We start from the raw sequence: 15,113 nt of genomic DNA on the forward strand, positions 1-15,113 counted from the left end.
TGAGCTGCTGCCATTGGCAACGCGAGTAGGGATTGCAGATGGTTTGGATAGAGAGGACTAAGGAAGGTGTCCCAGGGAATTGTGGGATACCTCTGGCTGCCTCCCAGGGCCCGAGTCAAGCAAGGTTGCATCTACACTGCAAAGCAATAAAGGCTCTGATCCTGGGTCCCGGCTTAACTCGAGCTTGGACCCTCCAGCCCTACAGCGTCCTGGAATCCAGGATCTGAGTCCTGGGTTGGCACAGTTGCAGTGTAGACACAAGCGGGGTTAGGCTTGAGCAGCCTGAGCTTACTTGCAGTGTCGACATACCCTATGTGGTGACCTGAGGCAACATAGGCTGTGTTTTGGAGAGCCAGGGATGGTTACAGGGTCTTGTCTGGGTTTCAGAGCCTCCGTAACAAATCCCCTTTATAACCTTTGCAGTATCTTCTATAGCTTGAAGAACAAGGCCTCGTCAAGCTTTATTTACCCAGCTAGACCTGAATGAGAGGCAAGGAAAGGAAAGAATTGGAAACTCGAGAGACTGTTGCTTTAATCGGGGCCCGTGTTATGGGAAGCCAACCATCCCCTTCCCCTGGTGTGAAAGCCCGCGGTCAGGGCTCTGAGGAGAGGAAAAGTTCAGAGCGAGAAAGAGAGAGAGCAAGATTTGAATGTTATGCAGCTTTAAAGATCAAAAATAGACAGCACTTATATACAGTTCCATTTGGGCAGCCCCAGGAGGGGTGGACTGAAGACCCCAATGGCTACCGCCCTCCCCGGCCCGCCCAGCTCTACCTCACCCACAAGTTCGCCCCCGCCACCCCACTCCACCCCACCGCCCCCTTCACTTCCGCCTCCCGATTTGAGCCATCAAGTGGGCGTTGGCGGCGGCCTTTGCCCTCAAGTTCTTGGCCTTGGCGATGTCGAAGAGGATGTTCATGATGTTGGTGGGCACATCGAGAGAGAGGGTGAATTTGGTGCGCCGGTCGGGCTTGGCCCGGTTCTGGTACATCTTCCCCTTGAGCTGCGCCTGGGAGAGGTATTTATAACGGGCATCCCCTGGGAACGTCCTTTTCTCCTTTTCCTCCTCCTCCTCTTCCTCGTGCTGTGAGGGTGCCTCCTTCCCAGGCGGGGAGTCGAAACTCCTCCTGTCCACGAGGGAGTTCTCCTCCAGGTGGCTCTTCTCAGCCTCCGAGAGGGCGGCGTTGATGCAGCTGAAGAGGGACTCGGCTTTGTACAGCTTGAGGGACAGGCCTGTCTGCACGGCGCAGGCCACCAGGAGCAGCAGCATGAGTCTGGTGGGTGACATGGTTCCCCCCTGAGGCTCAGGAGAGGGAGAGAAGGCAGAGAAGGCAGAAACGTAGGTGAGGGTCATTAGTATTAATAACGGTGTATCCTCAGGGCACATGGGCGCTGATTCCATGGCTGCCCTGGGGCTGCAGCAGCCACGGAAAAAAACCATGGGTGCTTAGCACCCACTGGCAGGCCCCACCGATCAGCTTCCCCCCACCCAGCGCCTTCTGCCTGCTGGCGGCCCTGCCAATCAGCTCTGCTCCCTCCGGATCAGCTGTTCAGTGGCAGGCAGGAGGCGCTGGGGGGAAGGGGCAGAGAGAGGACAGGGCAAGCTCAGGGGAGGGGTGGAACGGGGCAGGAAGAAGCAGGGTGGGGGCGGAATGGGGGTGGGAAGAGAGGGAGTGGGAGTGGGGCCTGGGGGAAAGGATGGAGTGGGGGCGGGGCCTCGGGTGGAGCAGGAGTCAAGCACCCCCAGGGAAATGAGACAGTCAATGCCTGCGATGGCAGAATAGTCCAGTGATATGGGGAGGGAAGTGGGATTTCCAGATCTTGGAGAAAGTGTCTAGTGGTTAGAGCAGGGGTCAGGGAGTCAGGACTCCTGGGTTCTATACCCATAAGTAGGAGGAAGTGCTGAGCTGATGCATGGGGCAGGCGCACGCAGGGGCATGTGTTCCCCCACCCCGAATTTCTGCCAGGGTTTACCGACCCTTTATAAATCCCCTTTATAACCTCCTCCTTGTGCGGTAGCTCCTGCAGCTGGCACAGGGAGAGGCAGTAGCAAACAGCTGAGAGCTGCAGGGAGGAGCCACTGAAGGTAAGAGGACGGGGGTGAGCCTGACGGGGGGGGCATGACTCAAGTTGTTTTGGGGGGGTGAACCTTTATATTGTGCCCCCCCCCCCATCAGCAGGTACCAGTCATCTCTTGTCTAGTGGTTAGAGCAGGATACTGGGCATCAGGTCCCCTGTGTTCCACTGTGCCATACCCATGGGTTCCCTCTGTACTTTTGGGCGGGTCGCTAAGACCCACATTTAGAAAAGTGGCCTCTAGTTGTACGTTCTGAACTGGAGACCCGATGCTTTGCAGCCCTACAGACTATTCACTTTGCTTTGCTTCCCTGTCGCTGAAATGGAGCTGCCTCTGGGGTGGGACACAACAGCTGTGATAACAGCTTCAGCAATATTACTTGGGACATTGCCACAGGATTGTCAGAATAGCATGGTCACCTCCCAGTCTTCTTCCATGTGGCCCCCTGCATTCGCTATGACTTCCCTGACATAAAGATGCCCCCCACACACACACACCCTGACCAACTCAAACCTGGTTCAAAATGTCAATTTTTCGAAAAAGCACTTCTGGGCAATCTGAATCCCAATTGGACGCTTCTGTGGTGCTAGCTAACTCAAATGGTCATATATGTTCTTATATCAATAGGAAACCCCATGCAGTGTTGGCAACCCATCTACTGCAGCCCTGAAAGTGCATCTGACTATAATCCCCGGTATTGCGAACCCTGACTTGTCAAAAATCAGGAGTCAGGACCCCTCGAAATCATGAGCTGACTAACACCAACAAACCTCACCCTGACTGAGTCACCTTGGCTTTACCACAAAATGTGCAGCACGGTCACTTGCTGGTGGATTCTCTGCACCCTGAGATCTTTAAACCACGATTTGAGGACCTCAGCAGCTCAGTCATCAGTTAAGGGTTTGATACAGGAGTGAGTGGGTGAGATTCTGTGGCCTGCATTGTGCAGGAGGTCAGACTAGATAATCATAATGGTCCCTTCTGACCATAAAGTCTATGTTCGATAAGGAATGCGCCATGTCTAGGGCAGGGGCTGTATAACTGGGTCACCACAGAGGTCTGATGGAGTACTAACAGGGCATCCCAATACACCTCAGCCCTGCCTGGCCACACAGCCGTTTCATCCCTCCGTCAGTCCAGAGGCAAGCCCGTCGGCGGATGGATTTTTCATTGCAAGCGAAGATGAAAAGCTGAAATTTGGGGGGGAAACGAAATTCTGAAAATATGTTCATGCAGGGTCAGTGGAAATGTTTATTTATCGCTCTCCAGCTCTCCAGACCATGCAGGTCCTTGGCCACTCTCAACGTTTCCCCCACCTCCTTCAGCCAAGGTCCTATTTTCCCCCATCAGTGCATTTGAAATGGTTCCATTTCACCCATTTAAACCTAACGTAAACTTCAAAACGAAGGTCGTTTCAGGATGAACAAGCAACATGTTCTGTGCCAAAAGGGGACATGTCGACTTAAACGCCCCCCCCCTTTTTTTCTAAATGATACGTCGTTGACATCAACGTGATTTCACGACAAATGCTGGTTTTCTGATTGCCTGCTGTGATCAGCTCCCATCCTGAGCTGCTGCTCCTCCAGAAGGGGTGGCTGACAATCACGCTGGATATGTCTATACTCATAGGCGCCGACTCCATGGGGGCTCTGGGGCTTGAGCACCCATCGGAAGACCCCCTATCAGCCCCGTCGATTAGCGCCTCCCTGACCCCCATGGCTCCTGCCCATCATGATCAGCTGTTTTGCGGCATGCAGGAGGCTCTGGGGGGAGGAGAAGTGGCAGGAGTGAGGATGCGGTGCACTCAGGGGAGGCAGTGGAATGAGGCGGGAGGAGACAGGAAAGAGGCAGGGCTGGGATGGGAAGAGGCGGGGTGGGAGTGGGGACTTGGGGGAAGGGTTGAGTGGGGCGCAGGACCTGGGACAGAACCGTGAGTACATCTACACTGCAATGAGAAACCTGTGGCATCTAGTCGCAGAGCCTGGACTTGCAGGGTTCAGGTCTACAGGGCTAAAAATTGCAGTGTAGAGATCTGAGCTTGGGTTGGAGGCTGGGGTCTGAAACCTACCTCAAAGCCCAAACCCACTAACCCAGGCCAGCCACAGCTGTGCTGTGTTACTGCAGTGTAGACATACTCCTTGTTTCCATGAGCATCCACACTGCATTGTAAACTGGGCCCATAGTGTATTATACAGACCTCTGATTCAGGTCTGTAGTTTGAGCTGTGTCCACACTGCTTGGCCCTGAGTCACTTGGGCTCTGGCCCACGCCCTGAGCAGGTTCCTAGGGCCTGGGGCCTGCATGCTTTGCTGACCCACATCAGGCTGAGATGTGTGTGAGAGGAAGGGGGCTGGGGCCAAACCAGAGTCAGAGCCCAGGCTTAGTGGGCTGTGTAGACGTATCCTCTGTGACGTGAGCAAACATTCCCTCGTGCTTGGAGTGAGACTTCCAGACTTATACTCCTGTGACCTAGTCAGTGCTGGGGAGCCCAGATATTCACAGAGCTTATGGCCAGGAGGGACCATCTCATCTGAACCTCACCCAGTTCCCCCTACCCAGAGCCCAGTGCCTGGGGAGAGGAGGGCTGGAAGGTGGCTACAGTAGATGTGCCCCAGGAAGCCAGTCTAACCTCATGGAAGGCTGAGTAATGCCTGGCTTTTCATGGCTCTGCTGTGCATTGTCTTTGTGGGTTGGAAAGGTTTCTCCTCCTCAGGGTGGCTCTTCCTGAGACGCACCAGGCATCCTACCTCCCTTTGAAATCAAGGGGAGTTCTGAGTGCTTGGTCCCTCTCAAGATTAGGCCCTGCGTCTCTTGAGCCTGCCACAGCAAACAGGAACCCATGGACAGACAGGGAGGTCATAGAATATCAAGGTTTGGAAGGGACCTCAGGAGGTCATCTAACCCAACACCCTGCTCAAAGCAGGACCAATCCCCAGACAGATTTTTACCCCAGATCCCTAAATGGTCCCCTCAAGGATTGAGTTCACAACTCTGGGTTTAGCAGGCCAGTGCTCAACCCACTGAGCTATCCCTCCCCCCAGGTCCCAGCCAGCCTGACGCTCCTTTTGACTGTTCACAAGCTTTGTTTGCTTTGGACATCCCAGGGCGCCCCACTTCCATCCATGGATTCTAGCTGTTTTCCTGGCTAGCACGAAAAATGCTGGCATGGGACTCAGGAGACCTGGTTTCTAGTCTTGAATCTGCCACTGGGCTGACCTAGGGAATATTCCTGCCCTGCTCTGTGCCTCAGTTTTCCCCTCTATAAAATGGGTGTAATGATATTGCCCTCCTTTGTAAAGCTCTTTCAGATCTATGGATGAAAAGTGCTGCATAAGAGCTAGGTGTTGTTATTAATAATGGAAACTCCATTGATGGAGCCATTTGAAACAGGATGGAGGAATAGGGAACAAGCCAGCTTTGGCAAAAGCAGATGTGGAGGGATGGAGTTGACATTTCTAACAGACACTGTCACGGTGACAATGCATTGTCTGGCTGTGGATGCTCAAAGGTCCTGGCGTGGTCACTGGCTAGAGCACCAACCGGGGACTTGAGCTTTTTGGCTTCTTGTCTCAGCTCCGCCACTGGCTGTGTAGGTGAACTTGGGCAAGTTCTGTGCCTCAGTTTCCCCATATGTAAAATGGGGATAATGACACTGATCTCCTTTATCAAGTGCTTTGAGATCTACTAATGAAAAGCACCAGATAGTATTAGTCTCTAGCTAGTAAACCACACTGCAGACTCAAATCAGCCTTGTTTGGCTTTTCCATTTTGCCGATATTTACCTTTTAGATCAGGGGGTTTCAAAGTGGTAATCGTGACCTGTCAGGGGGGTCGTGAGATTATTACATGGGGGGGTCGCCAGCTGCCAGCCTCCACCCCAAACCCCGCTTGCCTCCAGCATTTATAATGATGTTAAATATATAAAAATATGTTTTTAATTTATAAGGGGGGGGTCGCACTCAGAGGTGTTCTGTGTGAAAGGGGTCACCAGTACCAAAGTCTGAGAACCCCTGACACCAAACAGAGCAGTGTGCAGAGACCCTTGTGTGTGCTACTTTTTGTGAGCCACAGGCTCCCCCTATTGGGAATTTCAGTACCCTGCAGGCTAAGCAATAAGTGACCCTACCCGTACGTCTACACAGCAACTAGACACCTGCGGCTGGCCCAGGCTCACAGGGCCTGGGCTGTAGAGATGTTTCATTGCTGTGCAGAATTCCAGGCTCTAGCACTCTGCAAGGTAGGGGTGTGTGTGTGTGTGTATCTCTCTCTCTCTCAAAGCTCAGGCTCCAGCCTGAGCCTGGATGTCTACACAGCAACGAAACAGCCTCCCAAGCTCAAGTCAGCTGGCACGGACCGGCCGCAGGATTGTCTTTGCTGTGTAGACAGACGAGAGACAAAGTGGGTGGGGTAATAGCTTTTACTGGGCCAGCCTCTGTTGGTGTGAGAGACACACTTTCAAGTTTCCGCACAGCTCTTCTTGTCTCTCCAATGTCCGGGGACCAACGCAGCTACAACGCTGTAGACAGCCTCATCTGTGGGTCCAAAGCAGATGTCTAGCACAGTCTGGCTAGATCCTTTAGTGTCAGTCCCTTGGGTCACTCACCCGGCTCAAACTCGCTGTGACTTGCTGCAGGCCTGGAGGGGGGCGGTTGGATTTTCATTTGGAGATCACAATACCAGAGAGCAGGGGTCAGCAACCTTTCAGAAGTGCTGTGCCGAGTCTTCATTTTTTCATTCTAATTTAAGGCTTTGCATGCCAGTCATACATTGTAATGTTTTTAGAAGGTCTCTTTCTATAAGTCTACAATATATAACTAAACTATTGTTGTATGTAAAGTAAATAAGGTTTTTAAAAGTTTAAGAAGCTTTATTTAAAGTTAAATTAAAATGCAGAGCCCCCTGGCCTGGTGGCCAGGACCCAGGCAGTGTGAGTGCCACTGAAAATCAGCTTCAGCACGTGTGTCATAGGTTGCCTACCCCTGCCAGAGAGCCTAGAAGATAAAATCTCACCTGATATTTAGAGTTGGTGGAGGGGACCAGAGGGACAGTCCCACAGACGGGAGCCAGTCACAGAACAGGTACAGCATAGGCAGCCCTGCTGCCAGCTACCGTGCCTCAAACCTGACCAGGCTGGAGTGATCTCCAGTGGCCAGGGCCGTGGCTTTGGGAGCAGGAATGGGCAGGGCAAAGCAGGGGCCAATGGAGAAAGGGAGCATGGGGAAGCCAGCAGGCCACTCCACCCCATTAAAGGCTTGTGGAGGCCCAGCTCCGGGCCTTAGGGCGCGTGCTGGGGGCTTCCCACCCATTTCACAAACCTTATTATCTTAGCTGGACACCCAAGCCTCCATCGGATCCTGGGGGGTCCCTCCCAGCCAGCTCCCACCAGATAGGGGCATTATGAGCCTTGTCACACACGGAAGCCCAACTAGGATCAGTCCCCATAATGGGCTGAAATCAGACAGAGGTGATGAGAATCTTCAGGATGATGGAGGCTATGGGCCCCTCTGCCAGCCACCTAAAGCTCATGGGGGATCCCCTGAGCCTCTTCTCATCTGTGTGGGGAAGGTTGAGGTACCCCAAAAGGTTTCTAAGGCCTCAGGGAGCCCTACCACCCGCGGGAAGTGAAGCTGGAACACCTGTCTAGTAGCCTTCTGGAGCTTGCCAGGGAGCTGCTACCTTATCCAAGCAGACCTCTCCGCCTGGGCACCCTCTAAGCTCCACAGGAATCAGGCCTGAGGAGATGCACAGGAAGGAAATGGGGAATGCCCCACAATCCTCCTGCTCCCCTTATCCCCCCCTTTAAGACCTGAGACGGTTCCCACCCTGCACACATCCTAAGGTCTGCCAGAGAGGGGCTCCCCTCTTGGGCTGTGCATGGGAATGCTCCTCTCCCCACAGACAGTAGGGAGTCAGGGGGAAAGGAGGGAGAATCTCCTCCCCTCCCCCCATTTCCAAGCCCACTGCTCCCTCCAGTTCCTCAATATGACAATTTGAAAAACTAAGGAAATTCCCTTGCAAAAAACTTTCTTGCAGGGTGTTTAAAGCTGCAAGCCCATCCCAGTGAGTTGAGCGGCATCACCTTTCCAGTGCATTAGAGTTAATAAAATAAAGTAAGTACCCCAGGAATTTCAGCCCTGAGGTTTCACTTCCATAACAAGCCACAGTCACACTCACAAAATACCCATAACCTTAACTCTGCCCCCTACAGCTGTGAGGCTGTAGTAGTCTCAGCTGGGTTTAGAAAGCTTTGTGTAACATCACTGCCAGGCTTGGTCTTCAGGAAGTCGGTGGTTCAGCTGAATGTCTTTTGAGTGAAAGAACAGTCATCTAAGAGAATGAGAGCGAAGTTGTTGATTTGATTTTTGGACCAGACGCCGAACTCTTGTTCAAGAACAGCTGGCCTGGATGGTTGTTTAAAATTGTTCCCAGGGTACTAAGGTCTAGAGTCACTGTGGAGGGTTATAATGATTAATGTGTAAGGGGTGGAGGAATGGCCCTGTAATTCCCATCTTGGTGGGTGACTTCGCTTACAGAACTGCATAGAAAACTGTCGGCCTGATTCTCAACTGCCTTGCACTTTATCTCTCAGAAACGCCTGGATCAAAATGATCCCAAATTTGATTCACTGACCCCAGCCAGTGCCCCCATGGTGCTCCCCAAATTTCATGGCAATCTGAGAAACTGCGCAAATTTTAGAGCACTTAGGAAAGCCAAGCTTTAACCAGAAAGTTGGTTTCAATTTTAGCTATAGCAGATCTGGTGGTCCACTATAATATAGTCATTTTCACATGTGCAAAATGGGTGCAAAGTGGTGCGCAAGATTACAACCTGGAGCTGGTCGCATTCCCCTCTCCGCCCCCCATACACACACTTTGCACAGGTGTAAATAACGACACAAAGCAGAAGGCAATGGAAGATTGGGTCCACAGTTGTGAAAATGGTTTTAAAAATGCCCAATACCTTGAGAAAATATATTGTGACTGTGGATTGTTAATGAAGAAAGCCCAGAGTGCTTGCATTGGGCCTCCTGACACTGGCCACTGGCGCAGAATGCATAGTCCAGTGTGAGCTGGAGCTGCTTTTTACAGCATGCATCCGTCTAGTATTTTAAGGAGAGCCGTCTGGACAAGGAATCTGCAGTGGAGAGCGTTATGAAGGACGTTTGTTTCAGGTCCGTGGCTGCAGCAGTATTTTTACCTGCTCTTCCCGAGGACTGAGTGTGCAATGCGACATTTCTCCATTTCCCCACTCATGAGGTTTGGCAGCTGTCTCCCCTGGGGCAGAGTTAAGGCTATGGCTGTTATCTGAGGGGAACTCAGTGGCTGGTGGCGAAGATGCTAGCTCAATTTGGAACTTCCTAGGCATCTATATTTTCATGAGGGTTGTCAACTTGAACGTACTCAGAAGGGAAGACATGCTCATCACTGTGATACGGGCTTGCAATTGTCACCACCCCTGGACTAAGGGCTGAGCTGAGCACTAGTGAATGTTTGGGTAGTGCTTTGAAAGTGTAAAGCACCATGGAAATGCTGCGGTACTGGTTGTCCATTATAAGCTCTTTGGGACGGATTCTTGTATTGCAGGGCCTGTTGGCGTGGCGGCACCTCGGTCTCTCCTGCTCTCGTTTGCGGTTGGCCCACAATTTGGCCTCTTGAGGATGGAAATGCTTGAATTTAATTAAAGTAACTGGAAACAAAACAGGGGCAGCAGGGTGAAATGTAGCAGCCTGGGGCAGGAGGTCATACTAGGGATCTAATGGTTCTAACTGGCCTCTATGAAATCAGGTATCCAAGACAGTGATGGGTCTGAAGGTCTTGAGAGACCTTTTCATCTCTCCAGTTAGCACAACCCTGCTCTGGCATCAGGTCTGGGCAGGTCACACGGGCTCAGAGTGGCTTTGAACAGGTCCATGCTATATAGCTGGCATGGAAAGCTGTCGGAGAACAGGCATGGATCAACTATTAAAAGGGTCCCTTTCAGCTGAGATCAGCTCAGGAAGACTCCTAGTGGTTGGGCGAGAAGGAAGCGCCTTCCTGATTCCTGGAAGAGTGCGATGGACCAGTTTGGGTCTCAGTTATGGTGTAGGAGATGCCCACCCACCCACTGAGCTTGACTGACCTGCTGGACAAGGAGCCCTGTCCTTGCTCACAGCCATTCTCACTTGTTTCCTTGGGGCGATGTGCCAGGCACAATGCTGATGGAGTCATACGTCTGCCTGTACAGGCCTGCCATGGTTCAGAGCACAGGTGGCAGGAAAATGGCAGTGGAGCCCTGAACTAGGCCCGGATCCAGCAGAGCATGTAGGCCTGTGAGTAACGCTGAGTATGTGTGGGCACGCATTGCCGTCAGCAGAACTAGCCACATGCCACACCATACTTCATCCCATCTCTCTGCAGAATGAGGCGCATCTGTCAGCTTAGAAGACCCAGGAGCCATATTCCTCACCCCGAAGTGACCGCTCAGTGTGGTCCATTTCAGAATAACTGACAACCTGTGCTCGGGCCAGGTGAGACTCGCCAGCTCCAGCCTACAATGCACATGTGGACATGGTTCAGTCTGAGGCCCACTGGCTGCATACGTCAGAGCAAGAGTAGGGGTTGCCTGGCACGGGGGAGGGCTGTTGGTTTTTTCAATCCCATTCCAGTCCTCAGCGGGTGGCTCCCTCCTCTCAGCCCTCCAACCTCTCCATAGGGCTCTGCCCATTCTCCAACCTTCTGCCGCCTTCCTCTTTGAAATAGAAAAGGCTCCCTCCTGCCTGGCTCCCAGCCCTCTGGCTGCTGAGGGACCCAGAGAGCCTGCACTGATCGTGGATCCCAAGGCCCAGCTCTGACACGAAAAGCCATGTGGGGTCTCAGGGCTGGAATAGCACCGGGGCAGGACGGAGGTGTGAAGACTGAGCTGTGCAGACCACAGGTCAGGATTATGGCACCTTGGCTGGGCTGTGGGGGCAGGTAAGCGCACGCCATGTCTGCCACCGCTTTGCCTGGATAAAGCTCATGTGATTGGCCCATCGTTTTGGCACCACTCTGGGCCTGATCCTGTGAGATGTTCAGCATCCTTGTTAACGGCAGGGGAGAGTGCTCAGGAATTGCTCAGCACTTTGCAAAATCAGGGCTTAAACTCTGCCATGAAACGTTAATAGGCCAATAACCACTCCCCACACACAGACACATGAGAAACAGCCTTTGATTTGGCATTTCACCCCCAGCCCTGGGAAGAGGGAGCCAGGAGACCCTTCAAAAGAGATTTCAACTTCCTGCCAAAGGGACAGGGACTATGGGGAGCGGGGAGCTGTTCTTAAGAGCGGCTTTCCATTCTCCCCCTTCTCTCTTCTCTGACGTCCGCTGCTCTCATGCTGCTGTCCCGGAGTAATCGATTGCACCCATAAACTTGGCTGCACGAGCTGGAGCCAGATAGATGGAGTTTTGCTAGGTTTTAAACCATACGACCTGCAGGATTCATCAGCCTGCACTTGCCTGAGTAGATCTCAGCAAAGACCCACATCCTGCTTATCTTTCTCTAAAAATGCACGGGCCCAGCTCCTCAGAGGGTGGAAATCCGTGTTGCTCTACAATGGGTTTCCACCTGTTGAAGACCTGGCCCCGTGTGCTCTGTTAGTGTCAAGGGTAATTGGCCCTGGATTATTACGAGCTGCCATTTTGACAGCTATGTTGTTCAGATTTCGTTTGGAAACGCCCAGCTATAATTAAGAACTGATCAAGCTCTTTCCCATGGTGTCTCTAGGGATGGTATTCCGCTAATCCTTGCGAATCTGTCAGACGATTTGCATCTCTCTGAGCCCTGCACAACGAGCTATCAAATCAGTTTGTAACACTCTTTATACCATCATCTGACATGGAAAGTCTGGCCCTGTGTCAGGCTATAACTGGATTAGCTTGCCCAATCTCTGAAAACTCTTTGGGGCCTCCTGGGGGCTGTCAGTGGCTACGGGGACCGTAAAGCATGAAAAAAACCCAAATGAAACATGCCTGAAGCATCTGTGGTTTTCAGATCCCCAGATGTAGGACTGATATCATAAAAAATTCAATCAAGGCAAAGTCTCAACACAAGACCCTGTCGATGACTTGGCTAATGAATTCCCTTTCCTTGGCTACTGCAAAAAGTACCTTTTGGTCGCCATCCTGTTGTGTCTCTTGTACTTGAGAACCCTAGTGCACTGTTAACCATTACGAAACCTCGCTCCCCGGAACTGTCACCAAAGAAATGGGGAATTCAGCCGAAAGAAGCAGCAAAACAGTTTCTGAAGAAGCTTGGATAAAGGCTGATGATGACATTTACGAGATGTGATCCACAGATGCCTTTAGGGGCACATGTTCAGCTGGGATAAATTGTCATCGCTCCAATGGACAATTTACAGGCATTATATCGAAAAGCTACAGACAATTGGAGCTATCAGAATTTACGCTAGCTTGGGACCCACACCTGCCTCTTAGCTATTAAAGACAGGAGGCAAAGTGAAGCAGACACACCAGGCAGTTCAAGCAAGTTGGGAATAAAGCTTTTGCTGACCTATTGGGGTCCCCCCCTAACAACGACTCTAGCTGGGGCTAATTAGATGGCTCTGATTTGCAGAGAAAGTAGTCGCCGGAAGATCAAATATTACAAATTTGGATCTCAGCCACAGACACCTCCACTTTGCTCACTAATAAACCAACTGCACCTTTCAAACGGCCCGTTTCGTTGCTGATGCACAAAACTGACTTTAGCCGCAGGGCTGACTGTGTCTTGCTGTCCCATGCTGGCTTTAGAAACCGCATCTTGGGTCCCCCTCCCTGGCTATACCCCTTGGAAAATGTCAACCCCACCTCTTTCCCCCATCGCTGGAGCTAGTCAGTTTAACTCTGAAAATTGCAGCTGGTCCTTTAGCTAATCCTTTGCCTCAGTAACTCTAAAGACAGAGTCATTTTTGGCTCTTAATACAGGTTCCTAGACTGCTTTTTGATCGAACACCTGTCTCCTCTCACATAGAAATGCAGCGCCCAGCAGGGACCCGCGCACCTATGAGAAGCACTGAAATATTTAAACTTCATTGCAAACGAAGCTGGTTGCTCTTTAATAAATGAATTCCAAGCAATGCACTCACCTGCAAGTCTTCTGTGCTCGGGAGTGAGAGCGCTCTTGGTTGCAAGCCGCCGCCTCAGAGTAAGGAGAAATACATCAGGAACATTAGCCTGAACTTCTGTAGCCTGCCTCTTCTTTTATTGTTATTAAGAGGGCTGCGATATTTTTTCTCTCTATGGAAACGCTTCACCCCCTCCCTTGTGTATATATAAAAATGAGTGATCACGGGGTCTGAATCGTAACTCCAGACGCGGAGCCTTCATTTGGACATGATTTCATTAAAATGAAATCAGAAGGAGCTGGCAACGTCACGGGGCTGAGATGTCCCTTCTCATTCACGAAAAAAAAAAAGCTGGCTATTAAGAGTCACACCAAGAAGAGGAGCTGTTGCAAACTCCAGGACTATACAGAGTACACACAGCCATACACATACTTTGCCTCAACCCTCCTGCTTGGAATCAAGGGACATTGCACTAACATGTCCCACTTTGGGCAAGATTTTTAAAGGTATTTAGGCCCCTAAGGATGAAAATAGGCACCTAGTAGGAGTTTGAAAAGCTCATGCTACCTCCTGGGCTTTTGTTTTCAGCTAAAACCAGTGCAGACAGCACTGCAGACCAAAGCTACAAAAGAAAACGTTTTTGTAAATATGGAACCTGCTTTTCAGAAAGTGCTGAGCACCGGCCCTCTGAGAATCAGGCCCCTTTAGGTGTCCCCAGTTAGACTGGCCTGTTGCAAGGAAGGTTGATCCGGTGGTTAAGACAATTGAGTAGGACTCTAAAAACCGAGGTTCAATTACTGGTCCTGCTACAGTCTTTCTGGGTAACCCTGGCCATATCACTTAGCCATTGGCAAGCCCCAGAGATGGGTTACTGTGCTTGATAGACCAAATATCGGATGGGTTATGGGGTAAATCCTTTGATGAGCCTCAGAGAGAAAGAAAGTGGGGTTTGAAAAGGATTAACTTGTCCCCTTATTATCTGCTATGGGGTTTTCTTTCTTGTTCATTCCTCCCATTATATCGAGGGCCTTTCAGTGCTACATGCCTGATTCTCCACCCTTTACATCCTTATAGATAAGAAGTAACATTATTGAAGCCAATGCAGCTTCACCCGCAACTGAGCTGAAGATCAGGCTCTGTCCTGCTTTACTCCATTGGTTCTGAAACTGACTGATCACGGCCGGGACTCCTTACTCATTTACCTGGGTGAAACTAACTTGAGTTCCAGAGGTGCTGAGTACCTGCAGCTCCCATTGACTTTAGTGGGATTTGTGAATGCTCAGCCACTGAGGAAATCAGATCCGTTTACATGTAAGGATTTGGGAGCTTAAAACTGGAAAAGGTTGGTCTCAGTTTCTGCTCGGCAGTATTATTGTGAGCATGGAAGGGCTGGTACAGCTGCAGTATCCCTGGACAGGGATACATCTCACCGGAGACAATGAAACACCCCCCGCTCCCCCAAAAAACTATCATAGTAGCAACAGGTGTAGTTCAGATTCCACCACAAGTTACTGTGGTTTATGCAGGAATCCTTGGGGAAGATTTTCTGCCCTGGGTTATGCCTAGGACAGACTAGATGACCTCAATCAGAGAATCATAGAAATGGAGGGCTGGAAGGGACCTTCAAATGGCATCTAGTCCAGCGCCTGTGCTGAGGCAGGACCAAGTAAATCTAGACCATTCTGGGCAGATATTTGTCCAGACTATCCTTAAAAACCACCAGTGATGGGGATTCCGCAACCTTCCTTGGAAGCCTGTTCCGGAGCGTAACTGAAGTTTTTCTTGATGTGTAACCTAAATCTCCCTTGCAGCAGGTTAACTCAATTGCTTCTTGTCCTACCTTCACTGCATATGGAGAACAATTGACCACTGTCCTCTGTCTAACAGCCCTTAACATATTTGAAGACTGTCATCAAGTTCCCACCCTCCCCCCAGTCTTCTGTTCTCAAGACT

The 15,113-nt window shown here is 51.1% G+C and overlaps 2 protein-coding genes across 2 annotated transcripts in view; both read right to left on the minus strand.

Annotated features, from left to right (window-relative positions):
- Window positions 1-823: 823 nt before the first annotated feature.
- Window positions 824-13,266, minus strand: UCN3 (urocortin 3). The gene is made up of 2 exons (XM_032797509.1): window positions 13,182-13,266; window positions 824-1,297 (listed from the first exon to the last, which is right to left on the minus strand). Exon 2 carries the CDS (start codon window positions 1,286-1,288, stop codon window positions 824-826), a length of 465 nt encoding a protein of 154 aa, XP_032653400.1. The 5' UTR covers window positions 1,289-1,297; window positions 13,182-13,266.
- LOC116818314 (uncharacterized) overlaps window positions 9,435-15,113 on the minus strand; it is a 265,422-nt gene continuing 259,743 nt past the window's right edge. Inside the window, 1 exon segment of the mRNA XM_075063437.1 lies at window positions 9,435-9,763. Coding sequence (XP_074919538.1) covers window positions 9,435-9,763 — 329 coding nt within the window.

This window comes from Chelonoidis abingdonii, chromosome 1 (genome assembly GCF_003597395.2).
Source record: "Chelonoidis abingdonii isolate Lonesome George chromosome 1, CheloAbing_2.0, whole genome shotgun sequence".
NCBI classification, from domain to species: Eukaryota; Metazoa; Chordata; order Testudines; family Testudinidae; genus Chelonoidis; species Chelonoidis abingdonii.

What these genes read in the sequence shown, in the direction of transcription:
- UCN3 (XM_032797509.1), bottom strand. Translation starts at nt 1,288, where the DNA reads ATGTCACCCACCAGACTCATGCTGCTGCTCCTGGTGGCCTGCGCCGTG.